Here is a 27983-nt window from a genome sequence, read left to right as displayed (position 1 = left end):
TTTATAAATTTTATATGTATTTTTTTTTAATATATATTAAATATAGCAATTAATTTTTTAGGCTGTTATTTACCTCTGAATTGTTGTGACTAAGTGTTTAAGTAGCAAGAAATTGACGTAATTGAGTAAAGACAAAACATCACAATGTACACTGTAAAAAAAAGTGCAAAAGTCAAGAATCGTATCGAGAAAATTCTTTTTTAAATTTTATTTCTTGTTTTTATTTAATTTTCACATTATTGTTTTAATTCATTTTTTTAGTTTATTTTTATTTATCTTTATTTCATTTTTTAATTCATTTTTTAGTTTATTTTCCTTTATACATTTTTATTTTTTGTATATTTTCCTTTATTTATACATTTTTTTTATTTTTTTAGTATATTTTCCTTTATTTTATACATTTTTATTTTTTTGTATATTTTCCTTTATTTATACTTTTTTTTATATATATATATTTTCCTTTATTTTATTCATTTTTTAAGGTATAATCACACAATCAGATGCTGCGCTTTTATTTTGTAACGCCAGCCGGAAGCGCGTGTTTGCGTGTGTCTGCGCGCGCCTTGACAGTGGTGAACAGTGCAGGGGAGTGGAGAGACGCTGGGAGAGGACTCAAACACTCACTCACACACACTTACACACACACTCACCCATACACACACACACACTCAACACACACTCGGAGGAAGAAAGACGCACCAAAAGACGCACGAAGGTCAGCGGCTTTTTTTTTTCCCTCTTAACTGATATTCTGCGCCTTTTTTCTCTCTCACCGGCAGGAGAAAGAAAAAGTTTCCAGAAAGAGAGGAAGAGGAGAGGAGTGTCGCTCGGTGTGAGCACGCACAGACAAGCACGCGCTCTTTGGCTTCTTCTTTTTGTCCTGGAGATAATTTGATTTTTATAAAAGATTATTTGTCATTTTTACGCACCGTTGCTGTTTTGGGGGACGCCTTGTTGTGCGGGCTGTTTGTGCACACATTCACCCCCCGGGCTCTGTGTTGATAAACAGTGAAGAAGAAGGAGAAAGAGCAGAAGAAGAAGCGGACCAGGGCGGACCAAAGGGGGCCACAAACTCACCAGGTAGGCACAAGTAGACCTGCCTCTGATCCTGCATCTTACCTGCTGCTTTATTCTGGCACATGCTGCAGAGACAGCACCACATCACCTCCAGATATTATTCTAATATCATAGGGAATGCTTTAAAGTGCTGCAGCATGTGTGTGAAGCTCTGTTTAGGAATATTATATTGAGATAAAGCAGCATCACAGAGCAGCGTGCACATGATTTAAGCCTCTATTGTTACATTAGTATGTGAAATTATCTTTATAGGGAGTCAAAAATAGCTCAGATGCAACCTTAACTCACCACACAGGCTTTATTGATATTACAGAAATAATATAATAGATAGGGAAGCACAGTTGTAGCCACTCATGTGCATTAAAATGTGAATATAAAGGTGACTGTGTCTTTGTGGACTCCCCATTGAGTTACTATGGGAACATTAAAGAGACAATAATGTGGTGTTTCATTTAAATAGCCTGTGTGTCTTTGCCAGGTGTGCTCAGCTGCACCAGAGCCTGAATAACTGCACTAAATCTGCTGTTATGGTGCACACATGACTGAACACATAGTTCCCAGGTCACCGTGGTGATCACGGCGTTCTTCCTCCGCACTGAAATATTGGGAAATCCCATCTGAATCACAGCAAAGTCAAAGTGTTCCTCACTTTAGATAAGCCTGGTCTGCTGCGTGGCACTTTTACCTGGAAAACTACACATCAGCCTGAGTGTGTGTGTGTGTGTGTGTGTGTGTGTGTGTGTGTGTAATCTAAGTGTGTGTGCACCATTGTGCCGGCACACGCCTCCCTTCTCCAGGTGAAAAGCCGAACTCGCTAAACTCGCTTTTGTGGAGCAGGGCTTCAATTAGAAGCTGCCATTCACAGGCGCCTATTACTCCCTGAACACACACACACACACACACACACACACACACATGTCTGCTGTGATAAAACCTGGAGTAAGATGGCAGGCTGTTAGATATCAGTCTTGAAAGAGCGTTTGTGTAGACGCCGACAACGAGCACCACCGGAGCCGTTTCCTCACTGGAGTCAATGGATCCAGTTTCTATTTGCAGCAACGCCGTGTGGTGCTTTTTAAAGCCGCAGGATTGTTTCATGCTCCAGACAGGCTTGGACAATCTACCTGCCGCACACACGGGAGTTCACACTGCAGCTATATATAGGCATTCAATTCACACGTTTGCGCTTTATTGTGAAAAACCAGCAGAAAACAGCCTCTGAGACAAAAGTGGGAACGTCTGATAGCTGCAGCCGACGAGTCTTTGTTTTGTCTGTGGAATGTCAGCAAAGGTGACATCGATCTTGTTTCATCCAAACAACCAAATCAAATATATTTACTGTAATGTATGTGAAGGAAAAGCATCAAATCATAATTTTAAGAAGCCACAATCACAGATAAATAAAGAGATAAATCGCATCTAATGGCGCCACAGTGGCTCTGATAAAATCTTTACATCTGTGTCAAACTGTACGTTACTGATTTAAACAGAAGGGCGTGAGGTTTGTTTCAACATTCAGAGGTTTGGAGGTCCATGCCACAAAATTTTAAGCATCAAACACTTAATTTTGCACCAATGTGTGCCATTTCAGCATTAATCAGGGCGTCTACAGGTCCTTAAAAGGTCTTAAATTAGGCCTTAAAAGTCAGGAAATAGTCTTAACTGCGACAAACATTTTATCTAATTTCATTTATCCGTTTTTTAAATTTCTTTTTGTGAAAATGAGTGACGCCTTTCTATGTCAAAGTCCAAAAATTTTAATGTTACACATCTTTAAAAAAGTACAAGACCACGTGTACACCACTTACCTGCGATGCTTAAATAAATAAAACATGATTCATCCAAAACTCTGTCCCTAAATGTGGTTAAAAGGCGTCCTGATCGGGTCTTTAAAAGCATTGAATATAACTGTCTGGTACCTGTAGACACCCTCATTAATTTATGTTTAATTACGTCAAAAATAAAAGTCTGCTGCTACTTTGATGTTTTTATTGGAGGGGAACGTGTCCCGTGTCCCCATTGAAATCTGCGCCTAATTTTAAGGCATGTTGCATTGTGCGGTATGTGCCGGGTAATCTTGTCGATCAGCGTCTGAAACCTCCTCCTCTCACACCTTCTTCAAATTAAGGGAGCAGTCGTCTCCTTGTGCAGCGATTGGCCAGCTCAGTATGTGGAGGTATGAAAGTACTTTAGCTACGTGTACGAACAAGTGTCTTTGAGGACGGACTGTCTGTGCACAGCTACCTCTGTTTGTGTCATTTATTAAGGTCGCTCAGAGCAGGTTTAAAAGTTTTATCGGTCAACACTTCGTACGAATGTTCAAAAAGTACACATCATTGAGTCCAAGTGGACGTTTGTGCCAAATTTGAAGAAATTCCCAGCCCAGTAGACGTTTGTGCCAAGTTTAAGAAAACGGGACATAAAGAGGGATTTATACTTGTGCGGCAGAGCCTACGCTGTTATGAGCATTTATACTTGTGCGGTGGTGTGTCCGTGTCACTCTGCAGTTACACCTCCAAAACACCAGTCAGCAGCTGTAAAGTTTACTTGATACAAAACACACATTAAACACACATTAAACATGGCTTAATAGAGACAATTTCAAACACAAGTACACAAATCAGCTTCACTATAACTCGCAGCATTCACAGACAAACACTTGTCTTTATCTGGACACATTTTCCCCACAAATACAACATGCTAACGTTATTAGCACAAGCCTATGGCGTTTTACATTGTATAAATTAGCCTAGCAGCTAGCAGACTTTTCCTCTTCTCATATAAAACCAGGGACAACAGCAACATTTAACAAAGGTAATGGTACATAATTTGGCTCCATTACAACTCACAAGGTTCACTGACAAAACAACTGTCTTATACTAAACACGTTTTCCAAACAAATACAACATGCTAACGTTATTAGCACAAGCCTATGGCATTTTACATTGTATAAATTAGCCTAGCAGCTAGTGAGCTTTTCCTCTTCTCATATAAAACCAGGGACAACAGCAACATTTAACAACAGTAATGTTACAAAATTTGGCTCCATTACAGCTCACTGCATAATAAGGAAAAAATAAGACTATAGAATATAGAAGCGTCTTCTTCACACAAATGATCCCTGAGTGCGATCGACTCGCACACCAGTCTGCTTGTTGTGCTCAGTTGCTAACATCATATGGTTAAAACTCTGATTGCATACAGTGTATTCTGCTTGTACTTGACAATGACCCCTGGAAAGTGACGTTTCAGCACAAACGCACGAGCTGTTACAGCCTGACTTTAGCGCGATAGCTTTTACACTAAATCTGGATATGCCGATTGCTAACAGTGCAAGCATGAGAGTGTTAGCTTCAGAGTTGAGCTTGGAGTTTTAGGATGGTGCTGTTTCATTATCATTAAACCTTTATTTAACCAGGTGAAGACACAGTGAGATTCAACCTGCAGTTAGATGCTGGTCACTACGCTCCCAGTTTGGAGAAGCAGCCTAAAGCTAAAGCGTTAGCAATAACACAAACTAATACATAACTGATGAGTCTTTGTGTTCTGTGAACTAAAATTACTGTTTCTGTTGAAGGAGTCTGGAGCCTGTGGACGAGGGCAGCTGCAAAACATATTTTAGCCTCCTTAAAAAGGACCACCCAAAAAAAACTGGACACTATGTTAAGATTATTTTACAGCTTTACCTTGCTGTCAGACGGGCCTTTACAAGGAGGAGCTGAAGCTGTTATATGTATATATATATGTTATATATATAGAGTGTTATTGTGAGACGTTCAGGACTGAACATGGCGTCCACAGCAGTACATGGGTTTATATTAGTGGTGGGGAAAAAATCGATACAGCAAAGTATTGTGATATTTTTGTGTGCTGATATCATATGAGACATGGACAACAAGTATCGATTTTCTTTTTTATCATATGAATGATTTATATTATAAATACAAGTTTAAGTTTTGGTAGCAGACTAGAATAATGAAATCAATTGGTACGATATGGTACGAAACGATGAAATATGATACGATACGATGAAATATGATTCAATACGATACGATGCTATGAAATATGATTCGATACGATACGATGCGATGAAATATGATTCGATACGATGTGATGAAATATGATTTGATACAATAAGATACGATGAAATATGATTCAATACGATACAATGCGATGAAATATGATTCAATACGATGCGATGAAATATGATTCAATACGATGCGATGAAATACGATTCGATACGATGCGATGAAATGATTCGATACGATAAGATATGATGAAATATGATTCGATACGATACGATGCGATGAAATATGATTTGATACGATGCAATGAAATATGATTCGATACGATGCGGTGAAATATGATTCGATACGATGTGATGAAATATGATTCGATACGATGCGATGAAAAAAATGACTCGATATGATACGATATGACACTCTTTATTGTCCCCGTAGGGAAATTCACCTTTGACTCAGGAGCTGCTCAAGTATTTCTGCCTAGCATACGTACACCATAGAAACACATACTACACATAACATTATCGCACATCAGCCGTTCACGTATAGCACGTAACACCAGCACACGACAGAGCACCATAAACAAAGCACAACACAAAAGCATCAAGCGACATTTTTAGAATAGTTGGCTTTTCAGTCTACTAGATACATCGCAATACTCAGCATATCGCAACACGTTTAAAATCGCACTAATATCGTATCGTGGCTTTAGTATCGTGATTATGTCATAACAGGGCCACTGGTGCTTCCCACCCCGAGTTTATATGCAGCTACGACATCACGCAGAAACCTACATCAGGCCATGTGGGAAAAAGGTTTGGGTTTTTTTCAACAGTCTGTTTATTTAGTTTTCAACATTATACAAAATGACAGACACCGATAAACATCCTACATTGCATACTATGGAATACATTTACTTATAAGTTTCAGTCAGTTTCAATGCAGAGGTTGTGATTATGCTTCCTCAATTATGTCCAACGTACAAGACAAGACGAAGATATCTTATGAATGGGTCCTTTATACATCGAAACCATTCTTGTTTATCTTTGATTGTGTGCGTAATTTTTTCCAAAGGAAAACACGCAGACATTTCCTGAAGCTAATGCCCCAATGCTTGGTCGCTAAGTGCGTCTATAAAAATTTGTTCACTGCGTTTTGTTTTTTGTCCCTTTGGATAAATGCCAAGAGCAACAAATTTAGGATCCCCCATTAATTGAATTGATATAATGGGAAACAGTTCTTTGAAGAGCTTCAGCAAATAGCATTTTGACGCCGAAACATACGGCCAAATTTTGAAAAACTGGGCACGGAGATATGGAGAAAATCAAATTTTCAGAATATTTTTGACCAGTCGTTATAACAGTATTGGGACAATATGGTATTTAATAGATAACTATCAGTATTATGGATAAAATAACGACGTAATAGAATAGCTAGAACAGAACTTTACTGTACTGCAGCCTTTATAACCAGGAAACAACAACATTTTCTGTCCAAAATCTAAGACGAAATCTAGCTTAATATCACAGTATCGATATAATTTATCTACATGTAAGCAATTTTGGTATTTTTTGAAACTTAAATCTTGAAATTTTGAGTCATACTTAACCCAAACTGTGAGATCAGTGCTCTACATGCACATTCAAAGGGATCATATTTACTGTTTTCACCCAATATTAACTGTATCATTTACAGTTTACTAAATATGACCCTGCTCATTGATTCATTTTCTTTTCCAGTTTTTTGTTTCAACTTCTGTCACTTTACTTGAGTCCACAACATTTTCTTTTAGCAGCTTAATTAAATGACCTTTGTGACGTAAACCATGAGGTACGTTGAGTCATGTTTTCCACTTGTTTCTGTTGCCGGTCCCATCTTCGATGCTTCAAATGATGAACTTCCTCTTGCATGACATTATTTTCCTACAGTGACTTCTGCCATATCACCACTTTCTTTTACAGCACTCTCTGGTTGTAAACGCCACTTGTGTTTGTGTTGACGCAGGTGATATTGATGGAAAGTCAGCAGGTTGAGCCACAGAGAAGTTGTTCTCAGAAAGTAATGAGGGTATTTTTGGATCTGATTCCACTCACGTTCCCAGTTTTGCATCGTAGTTATTTTTTTAGACCATTATAAGAACGATTTGATGTTGCATCGTGCATGAAAAACCAAACTCGAACTTTCTATTTCAGAAACGGCTTCCAGTTTGGTTGAGATAATGGAAACATTTCCAAACCTGTATACCGAACTTTACTGTAAATGTTATTAGTGATGGTTAGTTGCCAGAAACTTTAAGCTCCCTGGCGATAACTCTTCATTTAACTTTACGAATCAGCCGTTCCTCGTCCACTGCGACACTTCCAAAGCAAGCAACAGGAATAAATAGGAGGTCAGGTCACCTCTTTCGTCGGCTTCACATCCAAAGAGTTGCTATATTGGAGCAGTTTAAGGTTTCTTGAGAGACAAGCGCTGCCATGTCTTGTGTCGTCACCCCAAAAAACACATGAACTCTCTAGTAAACGTGCATCGCTTTAAAAACATGGATAAGTTTCAGCTCAAAACAGTGTGCATCCATCCTATATTCACTAACTCATGTCTCGTCTCATCACCCCAAAAAACACATGCAGTTTTTTGTAATCAAACAAAGTGTGCGCTGCTCGTCCCCTCGTCTACCTGTTCTGAAATTTGATCTCCTTCATATTGCCGTACTCAACTCGGCAGTGAAGACTTGTCAGAAATTTGCGGCTCCTGTTTTGTATAGATAACTCTGGATTCCAACTTCCAACAACTACAACAATCAGCAGTTTCTCGTCCGTTGCGGGGCGTCAAAGTGAGTGACAGGACTAAACAGAAACAGGACATCTGACAAATTTAGTTTGTAGTTAAATAAAACACCTTGTTCTTTGGGTGAAATCCAAATTGTTGTTATATTGGTTGTTTTAGTTTTATAAGAAGCTTAACTCCATGCCTCGTCACCCCAAAAAATCAGCCAGGAGTAAAAAGAAACAGCAAATCCAACAAAGGTTCAGCACCACATAGTTCGTAGTTAAATAAAACACCTGTTTCTTTGGCTGAAATCCCAAATGTTGTTCTGCTGGTTGTTTTAGTTTATTAAGAGGCGAACTCAAAAAACACAAAAACTTTCCAGTAAACAAACACAACGCGCAGCGCTCATCCTCCCTCCCACCCCCACTGAAATGTGATCTCCTTCATGTTGCCGTGTTAGTCCATTTATAAACATAATATAATGTTAAAAACATAGTCCACACAGGACAACGATGTACGCAAATGCAGGTTCAGACAGTTTGAGTTTCAACAAAATGGCTCATCTTTTCGGTTTAACGTTAAGTACAGAAATGAAACAGAAATTAAGCCAAACACAAAATTATAAATCAGTCACAAATTCACATCAGACTTGAATTTCTGATCTTCGTACGTAATAATATTAATTCCTAATAAACATAAACCCTTGTCTGACTGACCTTGAATTCTGTATTTATGTGCACGTTTAACTCCAAGAAAATAGGGTATTAAATAAACGAGGATTTCTACTTATCCTTATTTTTTGGATCCCCATTATCACCTGGGGTCCACACACACACAGTCATACACACTTGTGCACAATGTGACGGATAAACGCAACAAACAAAACAGCTCGTCTTTTCGGTTTAACGTTAAATACGTAAACAAAACAAAAATTAAGCCAAACACAAAATTATGAATCACATCAGACTTGAATTTTTTAATATTTCCATAACTTACAGGCTCAATTCACTTGTAGCTCCTGAAATGTTTGTAGATACTGTTTTAACGCAACTTTAAAACGATCCCTAATATTCTCTTGAACAATGTTCACTAGCTGTCGCCTTGATTTTCTGTTTTCGGGTGCAGATTTGGTCGATTTGAGTCGTTAGTTTGTAGCAGAAAGACGCAAAAAGAAATATGTTGGTGGAATTTATTGCTAAAAAAGAGGATATATTAAGTAAGTTGCCATCTTTGCTGTATTACAGATGTGTTAACAGATTTGATAAGTTGTGTAGACTCGTATAAAAGTGTAACGTATTTATATATTTTTGTTTGACGTCTTTCTTAATATTTATTTCTATCAAAAGCTAAACAGTTGAACAGATAAAGAGCATCTGTTGATTTTGTAGATATAGACGAAAGAACAAAGTTTCAGAGACGTCCGACAGGCTGGACCAAACCTCCTGGGAGCTGCTGTCCTGTGAACGCTAACAAAGGAATTGTTGTTTGACTTTCTGAACTTGTTTAAACTCAAAGTGACTCGTTTCTCTTCTTTAGAGACAGATTGTTTTTAGCTAACTTTAATGTTGCTGGTGTGTTCAGTAGAGATTCAGGCACTGATGAATCATGGTGGTTGCAGCAGGCTGCTCACAGGTCGGTCGATTAGCAGCAGCTCTGTCAGCTGCAGGATTGGAGGCTGTAGTTTAAATAAAATGTCTTCAGTTGTTGTCTTCCCGACTCAGGCTGAGTGGAGGCCTGCCTGGCTCCCTGGGCTGAGGCTCTCTGGGCCTATTCTGGGCGAGGCGAGCCCACCACCTACACATCCTGCAGGGGTGGAGAGAGGCATGTGGTCCTCCCAGCAACCCGGGCCTGCTGACTGCCACTCCTCTGTTAGCGAGGCCTCCGCAGGGCCTCACATGCACATAGGAAGAGTCGAGAACAAGCCTCCACTTTTTTGTTTTTTTTTTCCTCTTCTTCTCAAATCTAAGGTGGCAAGCGACAAGTATTTGGCGCGGAGTGGAGTGTTTCTGTGCTTTGTAAGGGTGGAGAGTGGAGGCAGAGTGAATGACAGCGGAGATAATTGCTAATCTGACAGCAGAACACATATCGAGAAAAAGTTAATTCTCTGGCTGCTGTCGATGTGGAATCTGCCTGATGTGTGTGGAGACGCAGTTTCAGCTTTTTATTTCTGTCTGCTTTCAACCAGAGTGTAACACTAAACTACTGCAGCCGTGTAAGAGGCAGCTGCGTCGTCTTTAAAGGGACAGTTCACCTTAAATCAAACATATTTCCCCTCTTACCTGTAGCGCCTTTAATGTTTACATCTCTCGTAGGTGAGTAGATGCCTGCTTCCTTCTGCAGGGTGATCAGGGTTGGGTACCCTTCACATTGAAACCGGTACAAGCACCCTGCTGAACCCTTTCTCGGTACTTACCCTCCTCTGTAATCACAAAAAATGTGTTTTGAACAAGCTGCAGGGGTGACATAGGAGACAAAGACGCACCTCTGCTCTTTTCCAATCACACATAGTGGCTCCATGCTGCGGCAGACATGTCGTGCCGTGACTGTGTCCCATGTATTTTGGTCCTTAGATTTACGATGACCGCACATATCACTTACCCTCTTTCCACCCCCTTATGGGTGGCCCTGACTGCACCCGCCAACCGTATCACCACGCAGAGGGAGTCATGTATCTACTGCTAGCTCACCTAGCATCACTGAGCTAGCTAACGTTATATGCATGCCTCCTTTTTTGCGGTGATACAACAGGCGGGTGTAGTTCGGTAGACAGAAAGTAGTTCCTACATGAAACTGCTCACAACTTGTGCACCTGATATCTCAAGAACTCCTTTAGGGAATTTCTTCAAATTTGGCACAAACGTCCACTTGGAATCAACAATATAATGACTAGAATTTAGGGTCAAAGGCCAAGGTTGCTGTGGCCTTGTCTGTGTCATTCATGTGAACGTGGTATTTGAGTAACGCCTCGAGGGATGTAATATTATTATTATTATTTGTATTTTGTTTTTATTTGGCACAAACGTTCCTCCAGACTCAAGGATGAACTGATTGCATTTTGGTTGTCCAAGGTCAAAAGTCAAGGTCACCGTGATCTTGCATCAGTCTCATTCTTGTGCACCTGATATCTCAAGAAGTCCTTTAGGGAATTTCTTCAAATTTGGCACAAACGTCCACTTGGAATCATCAACGTAATGATTAGAATTCAGGGTCAAATCCAAGGTTGTTGTGACCTTGTCTGTCTCATTCTTGTGAACGTGGTATTTGAATAACGCCTCGAGGGATGTAATATTATTATTATTATTATTTTATTTTTTATTTTTTTATTTGGCACAAACGTTCCTCTGGATTCAAGGATGAACTGACTGCATTTTGATTGTCGAAAGTCAAAAGTCAAGATCACCGTGACCTTGCATCAGTCTCATTCTTGTGCACCTGATATCTCAAGAAGTCCTTTAGGGAATTTCTTCAAATTTGGCACAAACATCCACTTGGAATCAACAACATAATGACTAGAATTTAGGGTCAAAGGCCAAGGTTGTTGTGACCTTGTCTGTGTCATTCATGTGAACGTGGTATTTGAGTAACGCCTCGAGGGATGTAATATTATTATTATTATTTGTATTTTGTTTTTATTTGGCACAAACGTTCCTCCAGACTCAAGGATGAACTGATTGCATTTTGGTTGTCCAAGGTCAAAAGTCAAGGTCACCGTGATCTTGCATCAGTCTCATTCTTGTGCACCTGATATCTCAAGAAGTCCTTTAGGGAATTTCTTCAAATTTGGCACAAACGTCCACTTGGAATCATCAACATAATGATTAGAATTCAGGGTCAAATCCAAGGTTGTTGTGACCTTGTCTGTCTCATTCTTGTGAACGTGGTATTTGAATAACGCCTCGAGGGATGTAATATTATTATTATTATTTGTATTTTGTTTTTATTTGGCACAAACGTTCCTCTGGATTCAAGGATGAACTGACTGCATTTTGATTGTCGAAAGTCAAAAGTCAAGATCACCGTGACCTTGCATCAGTCTCATTCTTGTGCACCTGATATCTCAAGAAGTCCTTTAGGGAATTTCTTCAAATTTGGCACAAACATCCACTTGGAATCAACAACATAATGACTAGAATTTAGGGTCAAAGGCCAAGGTTGCTGTGACCTTGTCTGTGTCATTCATGTGAACGTGGTATTTGAGTAACGCCTCGAGGGATGTAATATTATTATTATTATTTGTATTTTGTTTTTATTTGGCACAAACGTTCCTCCAGACTCAAGGATGAACTGATTGCATTTTGGTTGTCCAAGGTCAAAAGTCAAGGTCACCGTGATCTTGCATCAGTCTCATTCTTGTGCACCTGATATCTCAAGAAGTCCTTTAGGGAATTTCTTCAAATTTGGCACAAACGTCCACTTGGAATCATCAACATAATGATTAGAATTCAGGGTCAAATCCAAGGTTGTTTTGACCTTGTCTGTCTCATTCTTGTGAACGTGGTATTTGAATAACGCCTTGAGGGATGTAATATTATTATTATTATTATTTTTTTTATTTGGCACAAACGTTCCTCTGGATTCAAGGATGAACTGACTGCATTTTGATTGTCGAAAGTCAAAAGTCAAGGTCACCGTGACCTTGCATCAGTCTCATTCTTGTGAACATGATATTTGAATAACTCCTCAAGGGATGTTTTTAAATGAAATTTTATTTGGCACAAACGTTCCTCTGGACTCAAGGATGAACTGATTACAACTTGGTAATCGAAGATCAAAAGTCAAGGTTACCCTGACCTTGCAGCCGTCTCATTCTTGTGCACCTGATATCTCAAGAACACTTTTAGAAAATCCACTATGGGTCAAGGATGAACCGATAAGATTTTGGTGGTCAAAGGCCAAGATCACTGTGACCTTGGGTCTGTCTAATCCTGTGGACGTGTTATCTCAATAGGGCCTAGAGGGCAGCCAGACCTGTATCCATTAATCTCATGCTGACATGAGCGCAAGCCTCTTGTCCGTGAGTAGATCACAACAAGGTCTGTGGATTATCTTGAGAAACTGGGTCATGATTTCTGGAAAGAGAGAAAAAAGGTTGAGTTTTTTAGATGTACTTTATTGGTGCTTAGAGCACCACAAGCTGAGTGACATCTAGTTCCATTATAGACATCTCCAACACTCGGTAACTCACACCACAGGTGAGAGGAAGAATGTCGTTTTGTGTCGTCGTCCAACACATGAAACGAATATTTCCAAGTTAAAACACCTGAACAGACGCAGATACCAAACAGGGTTAAAGCAGGAATATGAAATTCCTACCTCGACCATTCAGTCTTTAAATGTCAGATTTAACCGTTTCACGCACCTGCTGAGGTCTGATAACCTGCAACCATGCACCTGCCAAGAAGAATATGTTCAGTCCAAATATAACACATGTACACGTTTCAGAGGAATGTGCCTCCATGTTCAGAGTGCGGAGGTGACTCTGGTGCAGAGTCAGACATATGTGCTACATGCTAAGCTAACAGACAGGAGAGTGATGTTGATCTTCTCTTCTGATTCTCTGCAACAACGTGAAGACGCATGTTGTCTTAAAATGTCAATGAGCCCTTTGAATATCTGTTGTCGTCCTCCCTCAGGTATGGCGGCGGTGTTGCCGAGAACCCTGGGTGAGCTGCAGCTCTACCGGATCCTGCAGCGGGCGAACCTGCTCTACTACTACGAGGCCTTCATCCAGCAGGGCGGCGACGACGTGCAGCAGCTGTGCGAGGCCGGGGAGGAGGAGTTCCTGGAGATCATGGCCCTCGTCGGCATGGCCAGCAAGCCGCTGCACGTGCGGCGCCTGCAGAAGGCGCTGCGCGACTGGGTCACCAACCCGGCCATCTTCAACCAGCCGCTCACGTCGCTGCCCGTCTGCAGCATCCCCGTCTACAAGCTCCCCGAGGGCTCGCCCACGCTGCTCAGTGCGCAGGACCGAGCCAACACGGCCAGCGTCAAGATGCCCAAAGCCGTCGCTGCCGCCTGCTCCGACCCGGGGAAGCTGGACGTGGCGCGGGACAAAGTGTCAGCCGGGTCGCCCCTGCAGGGCAGCAGCGAGGCCCGCTTCTGGTCGGGACACAGCAACGACAGCGAGCACAGCCTGTCGCCGTCAGACCTCGGCTCCCCGTCCTCGCCGAGAGACGCGTTAGAGGCTCTGGACGCCGCCGCCGTCCAGTCGGTCCTGGAGTGTGTGGACAGGATGGCACCAGGACTTCCTAAGACAGACTTAGCCGAGGTCAAAGAGCAGCTGAAGAACAACAAGAAACTGGCAAAGATGATCGGACACATCTTTGAAATGAGCGACGATGACTCGCGGCGGGAGGAGGAGATCCGTAAATACAGCGCCATCTACGGACGCTTTGACTCCAAGAGGAGGGACGGCAAACACCTGACGCTGCACGAGGTTGTCCACAAAAAATATCTTGACTTCTTAATGAGTGAATTTGTCTTTGAGGTTTACGTGACGTTCTGATTGTGTGTGTGATGTGCAGCTGACGGTGAACGAGGCGGCGGCCCAGCTCTGTATGAGGGACATGGCGCTGCTGACACGCAGAGACGAGCTGTTCGGACTCGCCCGGCAGATCTCCAGAGAGGTCACGTACAAATACACCTACCGCACCAGCAAGTGAGTAACACTGCTTCTGTCTTTACGCTCACTGTTCATCCTTCAGGAAGACGTTCTGTCTCGTCTTAAATAACGCTGATGTTTCCACGCAGGTCTCGCTGCAGCGACAGAGACGAGCCGTCCCCGAAAAGGATTAAAACAGAGGTAAGGTCAGATTTTGCAAACATTAGTTTTGGTTGAACTAAACAAGCAGTTTGATGCAAACACTTTTGGTTTTCAGGGACATTTTTCGCCCTTTTTTTAGACGAAGCAAAAGTCAAAACCACCTGATAAACTCAGTCAGTGATGTGCAGCTGTGCACCTGTCAGCTTTAAAAGACTTCTCAGCCGTTCCTGCTCACACTGCACGCCCAGCTCTTCCTCTGCTTGTTCCAGAGAAATCAGAAGTTAAACTTAAAAAGCTTCACTTCCTGTGTGAAAGAGCTTCCAGATGACGTTTCTGCACCAGACGTGTGTTCACTCGCTGCTGTTTAAAAGGAGTCAGCGGTTTATTTTTAAAAATATGATACAGACATTTGACCTCTTTACTTTTGGCTCCTTATAATAAATAATGAAGCCGTCTCTCACACACTGGTTAATTTTAAATATTTAAGTGTAAAGACGGCGGCAGATGGAGGTCGTCCGTGCGCAGCTATCAGAAACAGAACATGCGCAGCTTTGAACCGAGTACAAAGTGTGTGTATTCATCTCCTGACACACTTGGCTCCGAGAGTTGTCTTTGAGCTCTGAATGGCTCCTCTCAGTTTGTGAGGCGCTGATGGAAAACATGTGGTGGCCCAGAACTCTGCAGGGACTTCAACCACGACGACGAGCTGCAGATGAACCGACACCTGCTCACTAAAGCTACTCTGAGCTCCCAAAAGACGCGGGGAATTCCTGCCAAATTCACTTTCAGGCCGCTGTTCTGCAGAATCTGAAAAACTCCCAAAAATTCCACTTTGTTTTGTCAGTTGTTTTCGTATCAAAGGAAATGAAAATGCTTAGAAAATAAATCCCTGATCTCACGTTACTGTTACTAGTGGGTAGAGTTATTTATTTATGTAATGCTCTTTTTCAATCAGATGCAAAAGAAGAATAATTAAAATCAAATAGATCATGATATTGGACACAATTAGATGCATAAATTAATAAGTAAAAGCAATAAATATAGAGTTAAAATTGATTAAAACAAGATAAAAAAAACAAAATGATTAAGGAAAAATTTAATTTCAGGCAAAAGCAAATTTATTAAATTATTAAAAACTTGTTGAAAAAAAAAGATAAAGACACAAAAAATAAGGTAAAATCACAAGTTTTTTTTCAACAATATCTAAAAAATCAGAAGTTTTCTTGTCTGTTTTTTTCTCGACGTCTTTAGGAAAACTTCTTCGACATCCAGGAGGCGCTGCAGGCCATCCACATGAGGCAGGAGATGCTGAGGGAGCAGCTGGCCTGCGCCAAGTCGAAAGGAGAAGAGACCGTCGGGCGAAACCTGCAGGTAGCCCGAAATCCCAAAAATGAGAGAGGGAGTTTCTGGTTCTTGTAAACGAAGCCTTTGGGTTTGAAAAATGAAGCCAATGCGGAAGTGGCTGCATTCTTTCTAATGGCCAGCAGGGGGCGACTCTACTGGCAGCAAAAATACATTAGATTGTACAGAAGTTAATGAGAAAATGATCTGACTTATCACTTGATTCATTTTTTCAAATTTGGCACAAACGTCCACTTGGAATCAACAACATAATGATTAGAATTTAGGGTCAAAGGCCAAGGTTGTTGTGACCTTGTCTGTCTCATTCTTGTGAACGTGGTATTTGAATAACGCCTCGAGGGCTGTAATATTATTATTATTTTTTATTTGGCACAAACGTTCCTCTGGACTCAAGGATGAACTGACTGCATTTTGGTTGTGGAAGGTCAAAAGTCAAGGTCACCGTGACCTTGCATCAGTCTCATTCTTGTGCACCTGATATGTAGAGAACTCCTTGGGGGAATTGCTTCAAATTTGGCACAAACATCCACTTGGAATCAACAACAAAATGACTAGAGTCAAAGGCTAGTCAAGGTTGTTGTCTGTCTCATTCTTGTGAACATGATATTTGAATAACGCCTCGAGGGATGTTTTTGTATCTCAAGAACACCTTCTCGATCTCTAGTTCCAAGTCTTCTTCAGCTCAGCATGACGTTCACTTTGTACTTGATCGTCCCATTAAGAGTAAAATAGACGATAAAGCCGAGGATACTGGCAGCGTCCTCCACCCTCTTAAATATGGGCACTTCTGGCTCCGAAAAACCAAGATGGCGACGGCTCAAATGCCGAACTCGAGGCTTCAGAACTGGAGTCCACAAACCAGTGAGAGACGTCACAGTTGCTATGTCGATTACGTTTATATGACCTGTGTTGGAGGGGCCAGTCGCAGATGGTAACTGTCAGGACAGATGTTATCTTTAACAAGCTAGACAGGACGGCAGAGGAGATACCTGCACATCAATGTGACTGGGCTAGAAAGACATTTATTTTTAAGGTCAAGAAAATTCATGTTGAGTTGCGTTTGATTTCCCACCAGCAACAAAATGCAACAACTTTCATTTCTTTAATTCTGTTTTACTGTAAATAAAGTTTGTGTACTCCGGTCCCAAGCTCTCATCTCTCGTCTCTCGCCCAGTGACAGCGCACAATTTAAAACAAGTCTAAAATAGTTTATTGCTAAAACTCTACGTCATCTTCTCGCCAACAAACATGGCGACAGATCTCCCTGTCAGCAGCTGTTTGTGGCAGCAGGATCCAGTTGGTTCCCAGTCCTGCTCCTTATTGGTTTCCAGTGTTCCTAATTAGAGCCGCAGTGTAGGAGGAGAGCTTTATGATAACTCATTAGCACAAAGACAAGTTCATGTGGACAGTTAGTGGAGAACACATGCTGCTGCTCTTCTTCATGTGTGAACCTCATGTGTGCACACGCTGGTTTTATCAGCCGCCGTGTGTGCAGCTGCAGTTCCACTTGTCAGTTTGATGTGATTCCTCAGAAATCATGTTCAGGAGAAGAAGAAGATTTCATGGCTGCATTCACTCTGCGGGGTCCTGTGAGCCGCTGCTGGTCCCGTAATAATCTGAGCTGACAGTGACGTGCACACTGACAATGAGATGTTTTTATTCCTGCACATTTCTGTGAATCTGAGGTGTCAACTGTTTGTCAGTCTTTGCTTCAGTCGGCCTCCGTGTTAATGCTCGGTGACGGCCACAAGCTGGAGTTACGCTTCTCCAGGCTGCGTGTGAGTGAACGTTAATGGCTTCTTTTATACCTGTTGGAGGTGTGATTTACACTACTGGTGAAAAGTTCTCGTGCCGCAGTAGCTTGACTGTGTACAGTCAGACGTTCATATTTCTGAATAATCTTTTGTGCTCTAAGTTTGTAGAAACGCCAGGTTGCAAGTATGTTATGATGCCTCTGCGTCAGTGACAGCCGTGGCGAAAGGCTTTATGTTTTTAGGTTGTACATCTGCCTGTGTCATTCGTCTCTTGATCTCAAGAACACCTTGGCATTTTTTCAAATTTGGCACAAACGTCCACTTGGAATCATCAACAAAATGATTAGAATTTAGGGTCAAAGGCCAAGGTTGTTGTGACCTTGTCTGTCTCATTCTTGTGAACATGGTATTTGAGTAACGCCTCGAGGGATGTTTTTAAACAAAATTATATGTGGCACAAACGTTCCTCCGGACTCAAGGATGAACTGATTACAATCTGGTTATCGAAGATCAAAAGTCAAGGGTTAAATAAAAATTAAAAAATCGTAGCAACCAGACCAAATCCAAGCGTCTCAGCTGAAATAACGCTGCGCCTCCAAAGCGTGTCACGTTTAGCAAACCACAACGTAAAGAAAACACAGGAGAAGCATGACATTTGTTTGTTGCGGCCATTTTTCTGTTGTGTTGTTATCAGACTAAATTATGATGTCACCCTCACTTCATTAACGTCAGTATCTGAGCTGCTGAGAAGAATCAGGTGTGTGGGTGCTGATTCAAATATTCATCCTGTAAATGTTGCCTACATATATAATTAAATGATCTTTTTTTTTTTTTTTTTTTTTTACTTCCATCCAATTTAATTTTATTGATCCTCATTAAAGCTGCGAGGGTAAATCTTTCAGCGTGTACATAGAAACCCAGCTGTGTTACGTCTTCCGCAGTTTTCTGCTGATTGATTTTCACTGCAGTTAATTTAGAATGAATAAAGTGTCTTTGAAGTCTTATTTTGGGTTGTTTGTGTTTATCAGATGCAGCTGGAGCGTCTGCTGGCCAGGCAGATGGAGATCCTCCAGGACGCAGCCGTCCAGGAGCGACTCCAGGCTCTGGACTGGAGGATCCCCCCCGCCGCCTTAAAGTACCTCAACGACGCCCAGAACACCAACGGAGCCGTCGCCGACGCCAGCAGAGACAACCAAGGTAGGACATGAGCAGACGACGGGGACGAGTTTAAATACTGGTTTTGGGTTTTGCTTTTTCCGTCTGATCCCCGGTCTTTAAAATCCCAGATTTGAAGTATTAATATAGCTCTGGAAACAACGCAACAATCCAAAAAATATATATCTATCACTGTTGTTTTGGGTTGTCCAGGTTTAGTTTGGACGTATTTTTTGCCAAGTTGTATCAGCTCACTGCTGCCCCTAGAGTCCGATCAAGAGAAGACACCCAGCTGTGGTGACAGGAAATGAAGCGTAGTGCGACCGTCTCATTTGAAGAGTATTTATGTCTTAAAATCCACAGGATGTGTACGCGACTGCGTGGATGGAAACAACACCTATAGGTGCTGATTTTCCACCCGGCCGTGGCAGCTGTCACTTTTTATCTCAAACACAGAAGGAGAGGAAGAGAGAAAAAAAAAAAGCATCATTATTCAAGATCTTCCTTCTCCTCCGGGCCTCATCTCATTTTCATCCCTTTCCTCCCTCACCCACTCCCGACAGCTCATTATATCGCTGTTCCCACAAATCCCACAATGCACCTGTAATTATCACGCCCACGCCTGTTTACCTCCAGCCAGTTGCCTGGAGGGGGGCGTCTCTCTTTCTCTCCGTCTCACTCTCCGTCTACGTCTCTCTGTCCTCCCCCTCTTCTTCTCTCCTTTCCTTCCTCTTTTTCTTCTTCGTGTCCCTTTTCTTTTTTTTCTCCTCCCTGTCATTTGTCATTTCTTCTCTTCTCCTTCTCGTCCTCTGAGTGTCCTAACCTCCTTCCTTCCACACAGTTGTTTATCTCATGCTGTCTTTTCCTGTATCTCTCTCTTAATCACCATTTTCTTCTCGTATTCATTTCCCCCTGCTCTGTATTCCTTCCTCTGTATGCACATTGTTCTGTAGCTCACTACTAAACCTCAAATGAAGAAATATAACGTAATCAATATCAACTGTAGTCTATAACACATTTCAACACGTTTTGCAACTGTGCACAGCTGCTTTTTCTGATGTTTTCTGATTCGATTTGATTCAAAGAATTTTTTAGTTTAACAATTGACGCTGGCAGCTGAGGGTGTCGATCAGAGCGCCAACTTTGATTTCATTTTAACGGCTCTGAAAGTAGAGGTGGTGGTTCGAAGGTTCTTTCTTCCAAAAGAATAACCAGCGGGCCGACCGAACGGTCAGCTGTCACTCCCCCACTCTGTAAGCTCTACTGCTCCGTGTCCGTGGACCACCTGCCGATATTACGAAGTCTGCCACGATACGATTTTGATACGATTTAGAGGCCTGCAATCGAGACAATCTGTCTGTTACAGAAGAAGATGCCACGACCTTCTTTTTCACTTTTGGCCATTAAAGATAAAAACAGCATAAATAGTCACTCTGATTGGCTGTTCAGGTTTTATTTCCTCGCCCCTGTAGCGAGTGAATCTGCCTGTAGTGAAACCGGGGCTAACCGGTGCTTCCTCCTCAGGCTCCACTTCACTCAGCTGCCCCACAGACCCGCTGCTTCTTCCCACTTTAACCTGAGTAACAAACCGGAGCTAGCTGGGAGCGGCTAGCAGAGCGTTAGCCGCAGCATGACCGGAGGGAAGCACAGCCAGTTAGCCTCGGCTAGTCTCTGAGCTAGCCCCGGCTCTCCGTTTGGATCCAACCGGAGCACCGAGCCCTGGTTTGTTATTCAGGTTAAAGTGGGAAGAAGCAGCGGGTTTATCGGGCAGCTGAGTGAAGTGGAGCCTGCGGAGGAAACACCGGGACCGTCTGGATGTAATAGTCCGTGGAGGTGCTGCGGTGCTCGGCTGCACAGATAGGAAACCCCTCGGCTGACAGGATGTACCACTCTCTCACTCCGCTCTCTCTCACGCAGGCGCAGAACGTACGTGCTACTTGGCCGTCGGATGTAGTCCGTGTAGTGTGTTCAAATGCAACTGACACAGGGCGACGTGAGGCGACGTAGACGATGCAACAGTTGGCTTTCGTCAGCGCTAGTTCGTTGATGTCAGTTTGGTGTGTCCGCACCTTAAGTCAGTGTGTCACCCGACAGAACAGCACAGCCAGATTTGCAGCCTGTATGCACGTCTTTTCAGCGAAACATTGTTGAAACAGCAGCTAATGTTGCTGTAGTGAGACGTTAGCGACTGGATTCACTTCAGTCTCATTCTGATCGATGATGAATGTAGTACGAGCTGCACCTGAGGCGAGCGAAATGAGAATAACTCTGTTTGTCCTTTGTGTTTCTGTCTGTCCCCTCAGATGAACGACCAATCAACTTGCGCGTGGTTAGTCAGAACATGCAGGAAGGCGACCTCCCGTTGGGCAAGCAGCTAGCCAATGAACTGAAGCGCCATCACAACCACAACAACAACAACAGCAACACAGACGAGACCAAAACACCAGCAACAGGTTAGTGATGTTAAATTTGTCCCGCAGTTGCTACAAGGCTTTATGCTGCATTATCAGCCTCTTTGCTGATGATACCATCCTTTATCTCCAGAAAACGGGACGTCGCAGCGAGCGTCCAGCAACACAGAGAAGAAGACCATCAAGTCAGAGCCGGAAGACTCCACATAGTGCCTCCCGCCTCGCCCTACCACCACCCCCCACTTCATTCTACTCACACTTGACAGTATGCAGTTATTACCCGTCAATAGATACTAAGCAAGCACAGCCACAGTAGAGCCTTAACAACCAATGTTGCCTCATGAATAGCATTTATTTTTCTTCTTTCTCTGTCTTTTTGTTCTTTTGTTTAAACGGTATTTGCCAAAGCACCTCGAGAGCATGACGAGAAGCCCCTCAGTGCTCCGCAGGTCTTTGTCTGTTGATTAATTGTACACGTTAGATGTACATGTAATTTAAGAGTGATCTGTTTGTATACTCTTTACCTCTTCCTGGGTGTTTTGTTTGTTGCTTTCTTTGGACAGCCAGGTTGCGGGCTGTGACGCCGGGGCTGAGTCTTAACTCAAAGGTAGATTCAGAGATGAGACAGAAGCAGAAAGGTTGGCTGTGTTGCTGCACGTCATCAGCATCTTGGTAACACTTTATATGACTACCATGTAGCCAAAATTTTAAGGCCTTCGTCAAAAAGCCGCAGAAGCTGCCAATATTAAATCTAAAATTGTATTGCCAAACAAGCAGTGGTACTCTAAACATGTCTTACTTTGGTCCTGAAATATCTTGATAAATATTTGACAGATTGGTACGAAGTTTGGTTTTGGACATTCCTCAAAACTTTGGCGATGCTCTTGATGTAGCGCCATCTGCAAGTCATTCATAATGAAGCAGTGAAATATCTCAACGTTTCCTGAGTAGAGTAGTAGTGGTTTGCTGCCTCTGTCAAGTAGCTGTCTGTTAGTCACTCACTCTACAGCAGGAAATGGCGCTTCACTGTACTTCAGAATAAAGTGTGAAAAAACTTGACACGTTTGAGAGTCACTTGCGGCCCATTCAGAATGGATCTGCGACCCACTTTTGGACCGCAGCCCACCAGTTGGGAACTGCAGCCTTCAGGTTTTATGTGGCGCCCTCATCAAGTCAGAACGTATTGGTCCAGTAATTTGGTTTATGACCAAATACCTGCAGAACTACGAACAATAGCTAGCATGCTAACTATGATGGTGACCATAGCAAACATTACTAGCTAATCATTAGCATTTAGCTTGAAAGCAATGCAAGTGCAGTCTCGCAGATCATTTTCATAATCGAAAGACGAATTACAGTTATTTTGGGGTTGGCAGCTCTGCAAGGTCATCGAATCAATATTACCCTAATGCTAATAGTAAACAGTATAGATTAAACTTGTGATAAAGTAAACATAAGTACTTATTAGGGCTGCACAATACATCATTTTTCAGTCGTCATTGTGATGTCAACTTGAGCAATAAACACATTGCTAAAGACTACGATATAGCACTTTGAATTTACTAACAACGTTAGTAATACAACGTTAAAATACATTATATCGTTAGGCGCTATTTTGTCTGATACTAGCCATGCAGTTAACTCTCGGGCCAATCACAAAGAGTCCTCACCATTAGGCGTCATAATTCTGTTCACGCGACTTACCGCAAAGGTAAAACACCTACTGGAGTTCTTATTGTCACCGATTCGCCTTTCCCGCCCTTGGAAGTGTCCCACCATCTGCTGGTTCGTCCGAGCCTTATTGAAAGCCGTTGTTTGTTTCGGACTTTAAACCGCAGACGCACTCAGGGTGCTTTCAGACCTAGAGGTGGTTGGTGTTCTCACGGCAGCATTTACAAGAGGACCAGATCAAATGCCTTGTGTGAGAAAGCTGCTCTTGATTGGTCAGAATTTCCATGTGGGAAAAATCCAGGAAGTAAAGCAAACGTTGAAGAAGAGTACACTTGCAAGATAAATGTGACACTTTCTAATGTCACAATGGAGGGACAACTACGCAGGTTGATTTTAGCGCTGCTCATCGTGGACTATATTGCTGTCATTGTTCATTTTAGTCAAACCATACAGTTTGAAAACGAGGCGCGGCTCCAACTAGAAAACAATGTTTTGATGCATTGGATGTGCTGAATGTGCATATTAAGGCAGTACAGGAGGAGGTGCACATTAATAATCCTCCAGGACTGTAACATGCTCATGTTTAACCCAAACAATGTGTCATGTGACTGCAGTTGCTTCACATCCAGGTCGGAACACCTTCTCACCACAAACCAACCGCACCAGAGTTCCTTTGGAACCGGACTGAGACCACCTCTTCAAGAAGGTCTCAGTCCGGTTGTTTTGGTGTGTTCACACCTGCACAAATGAACCGCACTGAGGGGGCAAACCAACTTAACTTTGATTGAACCGAACCAAACAAGGCAGGTGTGAAGACTTCTTGCCTTCTCCGGTTGATTTTGTGAGCGTTCTTATGTGAGCACTCTGTTAAACAAACGTACGCCAAACCTGTTGAAACGTTAAGATTTATCAGGAAAAGACAAGCAATTCTTTGTAAGCTCAGACATTAAGCACCCCCGTATAGCCACGATGGAACAGTCCTTTGTTTCATATCAGCATTTTCCTTCAACTGTGACAATTCGACTGAGATCGGCGGTCAAATCAGGCTCCGTAGATCGAATCGTCCACTGTTCTTGGTCACCCCTTCAGGAGAGACAACATTTTAGCATGGTGTCCTCATATTGTGCAGCTCTAAATCTTAATGGTAGACATACAAAGCGTTACCTACAAATGAGATCTTTGGTCAGTGGCGTCATTTTTCGTCAGCATCCAGAAAGTCACTCCATGACCGTGACTTTACAACTCATCTCCTGTAAGACGTTCAAACCTACCAGCACTAGCCAAAGATTCAGCAACACTCGGCTGCTGGCCGTCGCCCCACATCTTCTGAGCCTCCGTCATTCTCCCAAATCTAACTTAGGGTGTCTGCATTTGTACTGTAACTCAGAGGTGTAAAAAAAAAAAAGTACTGTAGGGAGATGGAGTCAGGACTCAGCCCCTTCAGCAGGTTTTCCTTTTTTCTTTACTTTGTCGTTGACTTCAAATGGGAAACCAGGAGAGGTGGGGTTAATCCTTCCCTCCGCGCTCTTGTCTTGTGTATATTTATGGAAGGTAATTTAAGAAGAGGATGTATAGGAGCTGTTGTGGAGAAACAGCAGGGGACCTCTGTCATTCGTCTTGGTAGGATGGCTGGGCTGGCATGCCGGAGGCCGAGCTAATTGGTTCATTTCACTTTGTAATTTAGCTAAACACTGCATGCTGGAGCGAAACCACGCATCTGCAAACGGGGAGTATTTCAGGACTAAAGATGTGGTTTTTCAGCAGCTTTTTGGAGACAGAATCAAATATTAAAGATTGCAGGTGTGTGGTTTTTTTTTTTTTATTTCTCTCCAGCTGCAGCCAAAAGCAAAATTTCCTGTTTATTGCTGCTCTTTGCGGAGCAGCAGCCTGGGGTCTGTACATAGTACCGTGATAACAAATAGTGCTAGCCTAATCTCTCAACCAGGGTTTGTCAAGTGTAACTTTGCTGTAGATTTTTGGTGTCAATACGGTGTTTATGTGTGTAGAGCAAAAACAACAACAAAAAAAAACAACTTAAGTGTCACTGAGGAAAAAAAAACAACCGTGTGAAAGTGTCTGGTATATAAACACATGCTTTACATGATGATAATGTTGATTAGCCTTAGCTCTTAACAGTGTTTAACCCCCCTGTGATGGCCATCAGTGCATATTTCAAAGACGTGTTCTTGCTGTTTAGAGGTAGATACATAACAATAAGTGTTCACTGTGTTTTTCTGTGTTGGCCACACTGTGTAAATACGTCTGTTTGGTCCCAGATGATAATAACGTCCAGACAATTTGGTCTAACTCTTCTTTCCTTCCCCCCCTTCGTCCCTGCAGATAGTTTAGTCTCACTCAGCGTAATGGCAGACCAATGCAATATTTATGTAAGTAATAAGTCTATTTGCATACTCTATGGATCCATCATTGTGTCATGTGCTCGGTAACTGTACGTCTGTCATGACCTTCAGGGTGGGAACTCACCTGCGACGTGGGAGATATTTGTGTTGCCTCACTTCTGGTGGGGCTGTATTTGTATTTAAAGACATTGTGCTCTGTTCATCAAATTCCTTTTGTTTCAAGGAGCCGTTTGGGCAAGGAGCTGCCGCTGTGGGACAGAAGTTCACGTACACTTGTAGAGAACACGTAGGTAACGGCAGGCTTGGGTTTCCGATAATTTTGGGCGCCTGCTGTGCAGCAGAAGGTACGCTTTTTTCCTGCATATTCATAATCTTCCACCACATCTTCGGGATGCTATTCATCCGGCAGCGCTGCCAAAACATTCGTTAAAACAACATCGGAATGATCGGAAATGATGTGCTTTGACTTTAAAGTCATTTTCACAAAATTCCCCAAAAAACTGCGGTAAATTTCCCGTTGAAAATAATGGGGAATCGCCATGAACAGAGGTCAGAACCACTCTACTTTGGGGGCACACCAAATCGCCGTACTTTGACGTAGTTATATACCGAACTCCTCGAGTTGAAAAAGCGCCCAACGCCATCTTTTTTTCGTCGTCTTTTTTCCCATTATCCAATGGGATGATTTGAGGAGATACTGGTGGTAGCAGTTGCTGGATACCCAGAGCTATACGGCCCGATGATAGACAGTGGGTCGTCAAACTGCCCCAGAGTCATCCTAAAATATACCTGGAAACATCCGTCTTGGAGGAGAAGCTTCTGGACCAACTGGTGGTACTCGCCATTGGACTTTATCGGGCCTAGTGGGCATTTTGATAACTGGTACCACTTCAAAGAAATCAAAGTTTACATTTCATGTTTTTTTAAGCGGTAGCAGGCATCTGGTCAAAATGTCTTGCGGGATTTTCTAGTTTCTTTAAGTGAAAAACACAAAAAAATCCATTCTATGAATTTATTATGGATCTCCTGAAAGCGCGAGCAACTCTACCACAACTCTAATATAGTTTCAGCCACAAGCACGACAGTTGGAAAGTCTAAGGAGCTCAGCGTGGATCTGGAAAAGTGAATCATTGACTTAAACATGTCAGGACAGTCACTGAGAGACATTTCAAAGCAGCTACGTCCCAAGATCAATGTCACTGCCACGATCAGGAAGAGTCAAGCTATCGCCTGCAGCTGAGAGGAAACTGGTCAGGGTGATTAAGAGTCGTCCAAGAACCACTTAAACGCAGGTCTACGATGAGTTAGAGGCAGCAGGAGCACAGGTTTCAGCGCCCACAGTTGAGTGTGTTTTACATCACCATGCAAGGAGGAAGTTTGGCTCCAGAAGCGGCACATTAAAGGCCCTGATGCACCAAGCCGACAGTCGGCCATCAGTCAGTGTTAGTTGTCAGTGAGCGTCTGTTGCCCCTCGTCAGCCCCTGTAGTAAACACATGGGTTTTTTTTTTTTGGCCGATTCACTATTGCGAATCGGCATCGGCAATTCAGCTCAGCGCATGTGAAGACAAACAGAAGTGAGGAAAGTAAACAAAGAGCTAAAGCCAAGAGGGAGTGAGACCAAAACAGACTTGTCAGATAAGGTAAGATTCATTTTCTTTAGTCACTGAGCTCTTTAAACGTTTCCTGATGGTTTGTGTTGTTGTTCACTGCCGCACGGTAAATACGCTCTTTTTTCTTTCAACACTGGGCTGTGTTGCTAACGTGCTAACTGGCTAACTAGCACCAAGACGCGGTCTCCCGGTAATACAGACTGTCGCCGTCTGCCTGTGTGAAGAGTAACTTCTTGTCATGCAGGCGCAGAACGTACGTACGAACTAGCTGGCTGTCAGCTGTAGTCTTTGCGGTGTGTTCATGTGCAACTATTTGGCTGAGACACGACGATGTGGGGCGCCGCTAGTTCTTTGAAGTCGGTTTGGTGTGTCTGGGCCTCAAAGGCTGGACTAAAGTTGGCTGCGGATCACATTTTGGAGGAAAGTTCAGGGGTTAGATGAAACAAAAATCGAGCTATTTGGCTTCAGTGACCAGAGATTTGTTCGGACGATAAAGAGTGAGGCCTTTAACCCAAGACCATCATACCTTTAGTTGAGCATGGTGGTGGTCGTGTTATGCTCTGGGCCTGTTTTAGCATTGCCGTAAGTATGTTTTTAACTCAGAAAACCCATCGTAAATACACAAAAGACCCAATTTTGGTGTTTTTTTACACTGACGAATACGAGTCATAGAAATAATTGGAAACCCAAGACTGCCGTGACTTCCGCCCACAGCTGCAGCGAGGATTTGGAGTTTGCAAAACTAGCTGGTGAATTCTGGGAGATAACGCCGTCGAGGTTTGGGGACAAGATGACCTTTTGTCTCCGGCCCCGCTCGGCTCAAACACTGTCCTAGTTAGTGTGACTGTTGTACGATGTTTCAGAGAATAGCGCATGTCTGACCTGCCGTCTCACTGATCACCGTTCTCCTCACTGTTTATTGTAAAGTGATAGATTAGGCTTCACCTAGTTATGCACCTGTTTTTTAAACACTAATATATTTTATTTGTTATACAGCACATAAACATTAAACTTTATTTTTTTGAACTCTA

The 27983-nt window shown here is 42.6% G+C and overlaps 1 protein-coding gene across 1 annotated transcript; it reads left to right on the top strand.

Annotated features, from left to right (window-relative positions):
• The first annotated feature begins 461 nt into the window (after positions 1-461).
• On the top strand, positions 462-27983 carry LOC117249832 (NGFI-A-binding protein 1-like). Its single transcript, XM_033615612.2, has 8 exons — positions 462-1080; positions 13499-14301; positions 14390-14523; positions 14616-14667; positions 15880-15999; positions 18773-18941; positions 21203-21352; positions 21444-27983. The coding sequence occupies exons 2-8, from the start codon at positions 13501-13503 to the stop codon at positions 21518-21520; spliced, it is 1503 nt and encodes a 500-aa protein (XP_033471503.1). The 5' UTR covers positions 462-1080; positions 13499-13500; the 3' UTR covers positions 21521-27983.

The sequence above is a fragment of the Epinephelus lanceolatus genome, chromosome 24, assembly GCF_041903045.1.
Source record: "Epinephelus lanceolatus isolate andai-2023 chromosome 24, ASM4190304v1, whole genome shotgun sequence".
In the NCBI taxonomy this organism is placed as follows: domain Eukaryota; kingdom Metazoa; phylum Chordata; class Actinopteri; order Perciformes; family Serranidae; genus Epinephelus; species Epinephelus lanceolatus.
Note: the sequence above shows the minus strand (reverse complement) of the source record. Positions and strands in the feature narration are given on the sequence as shown.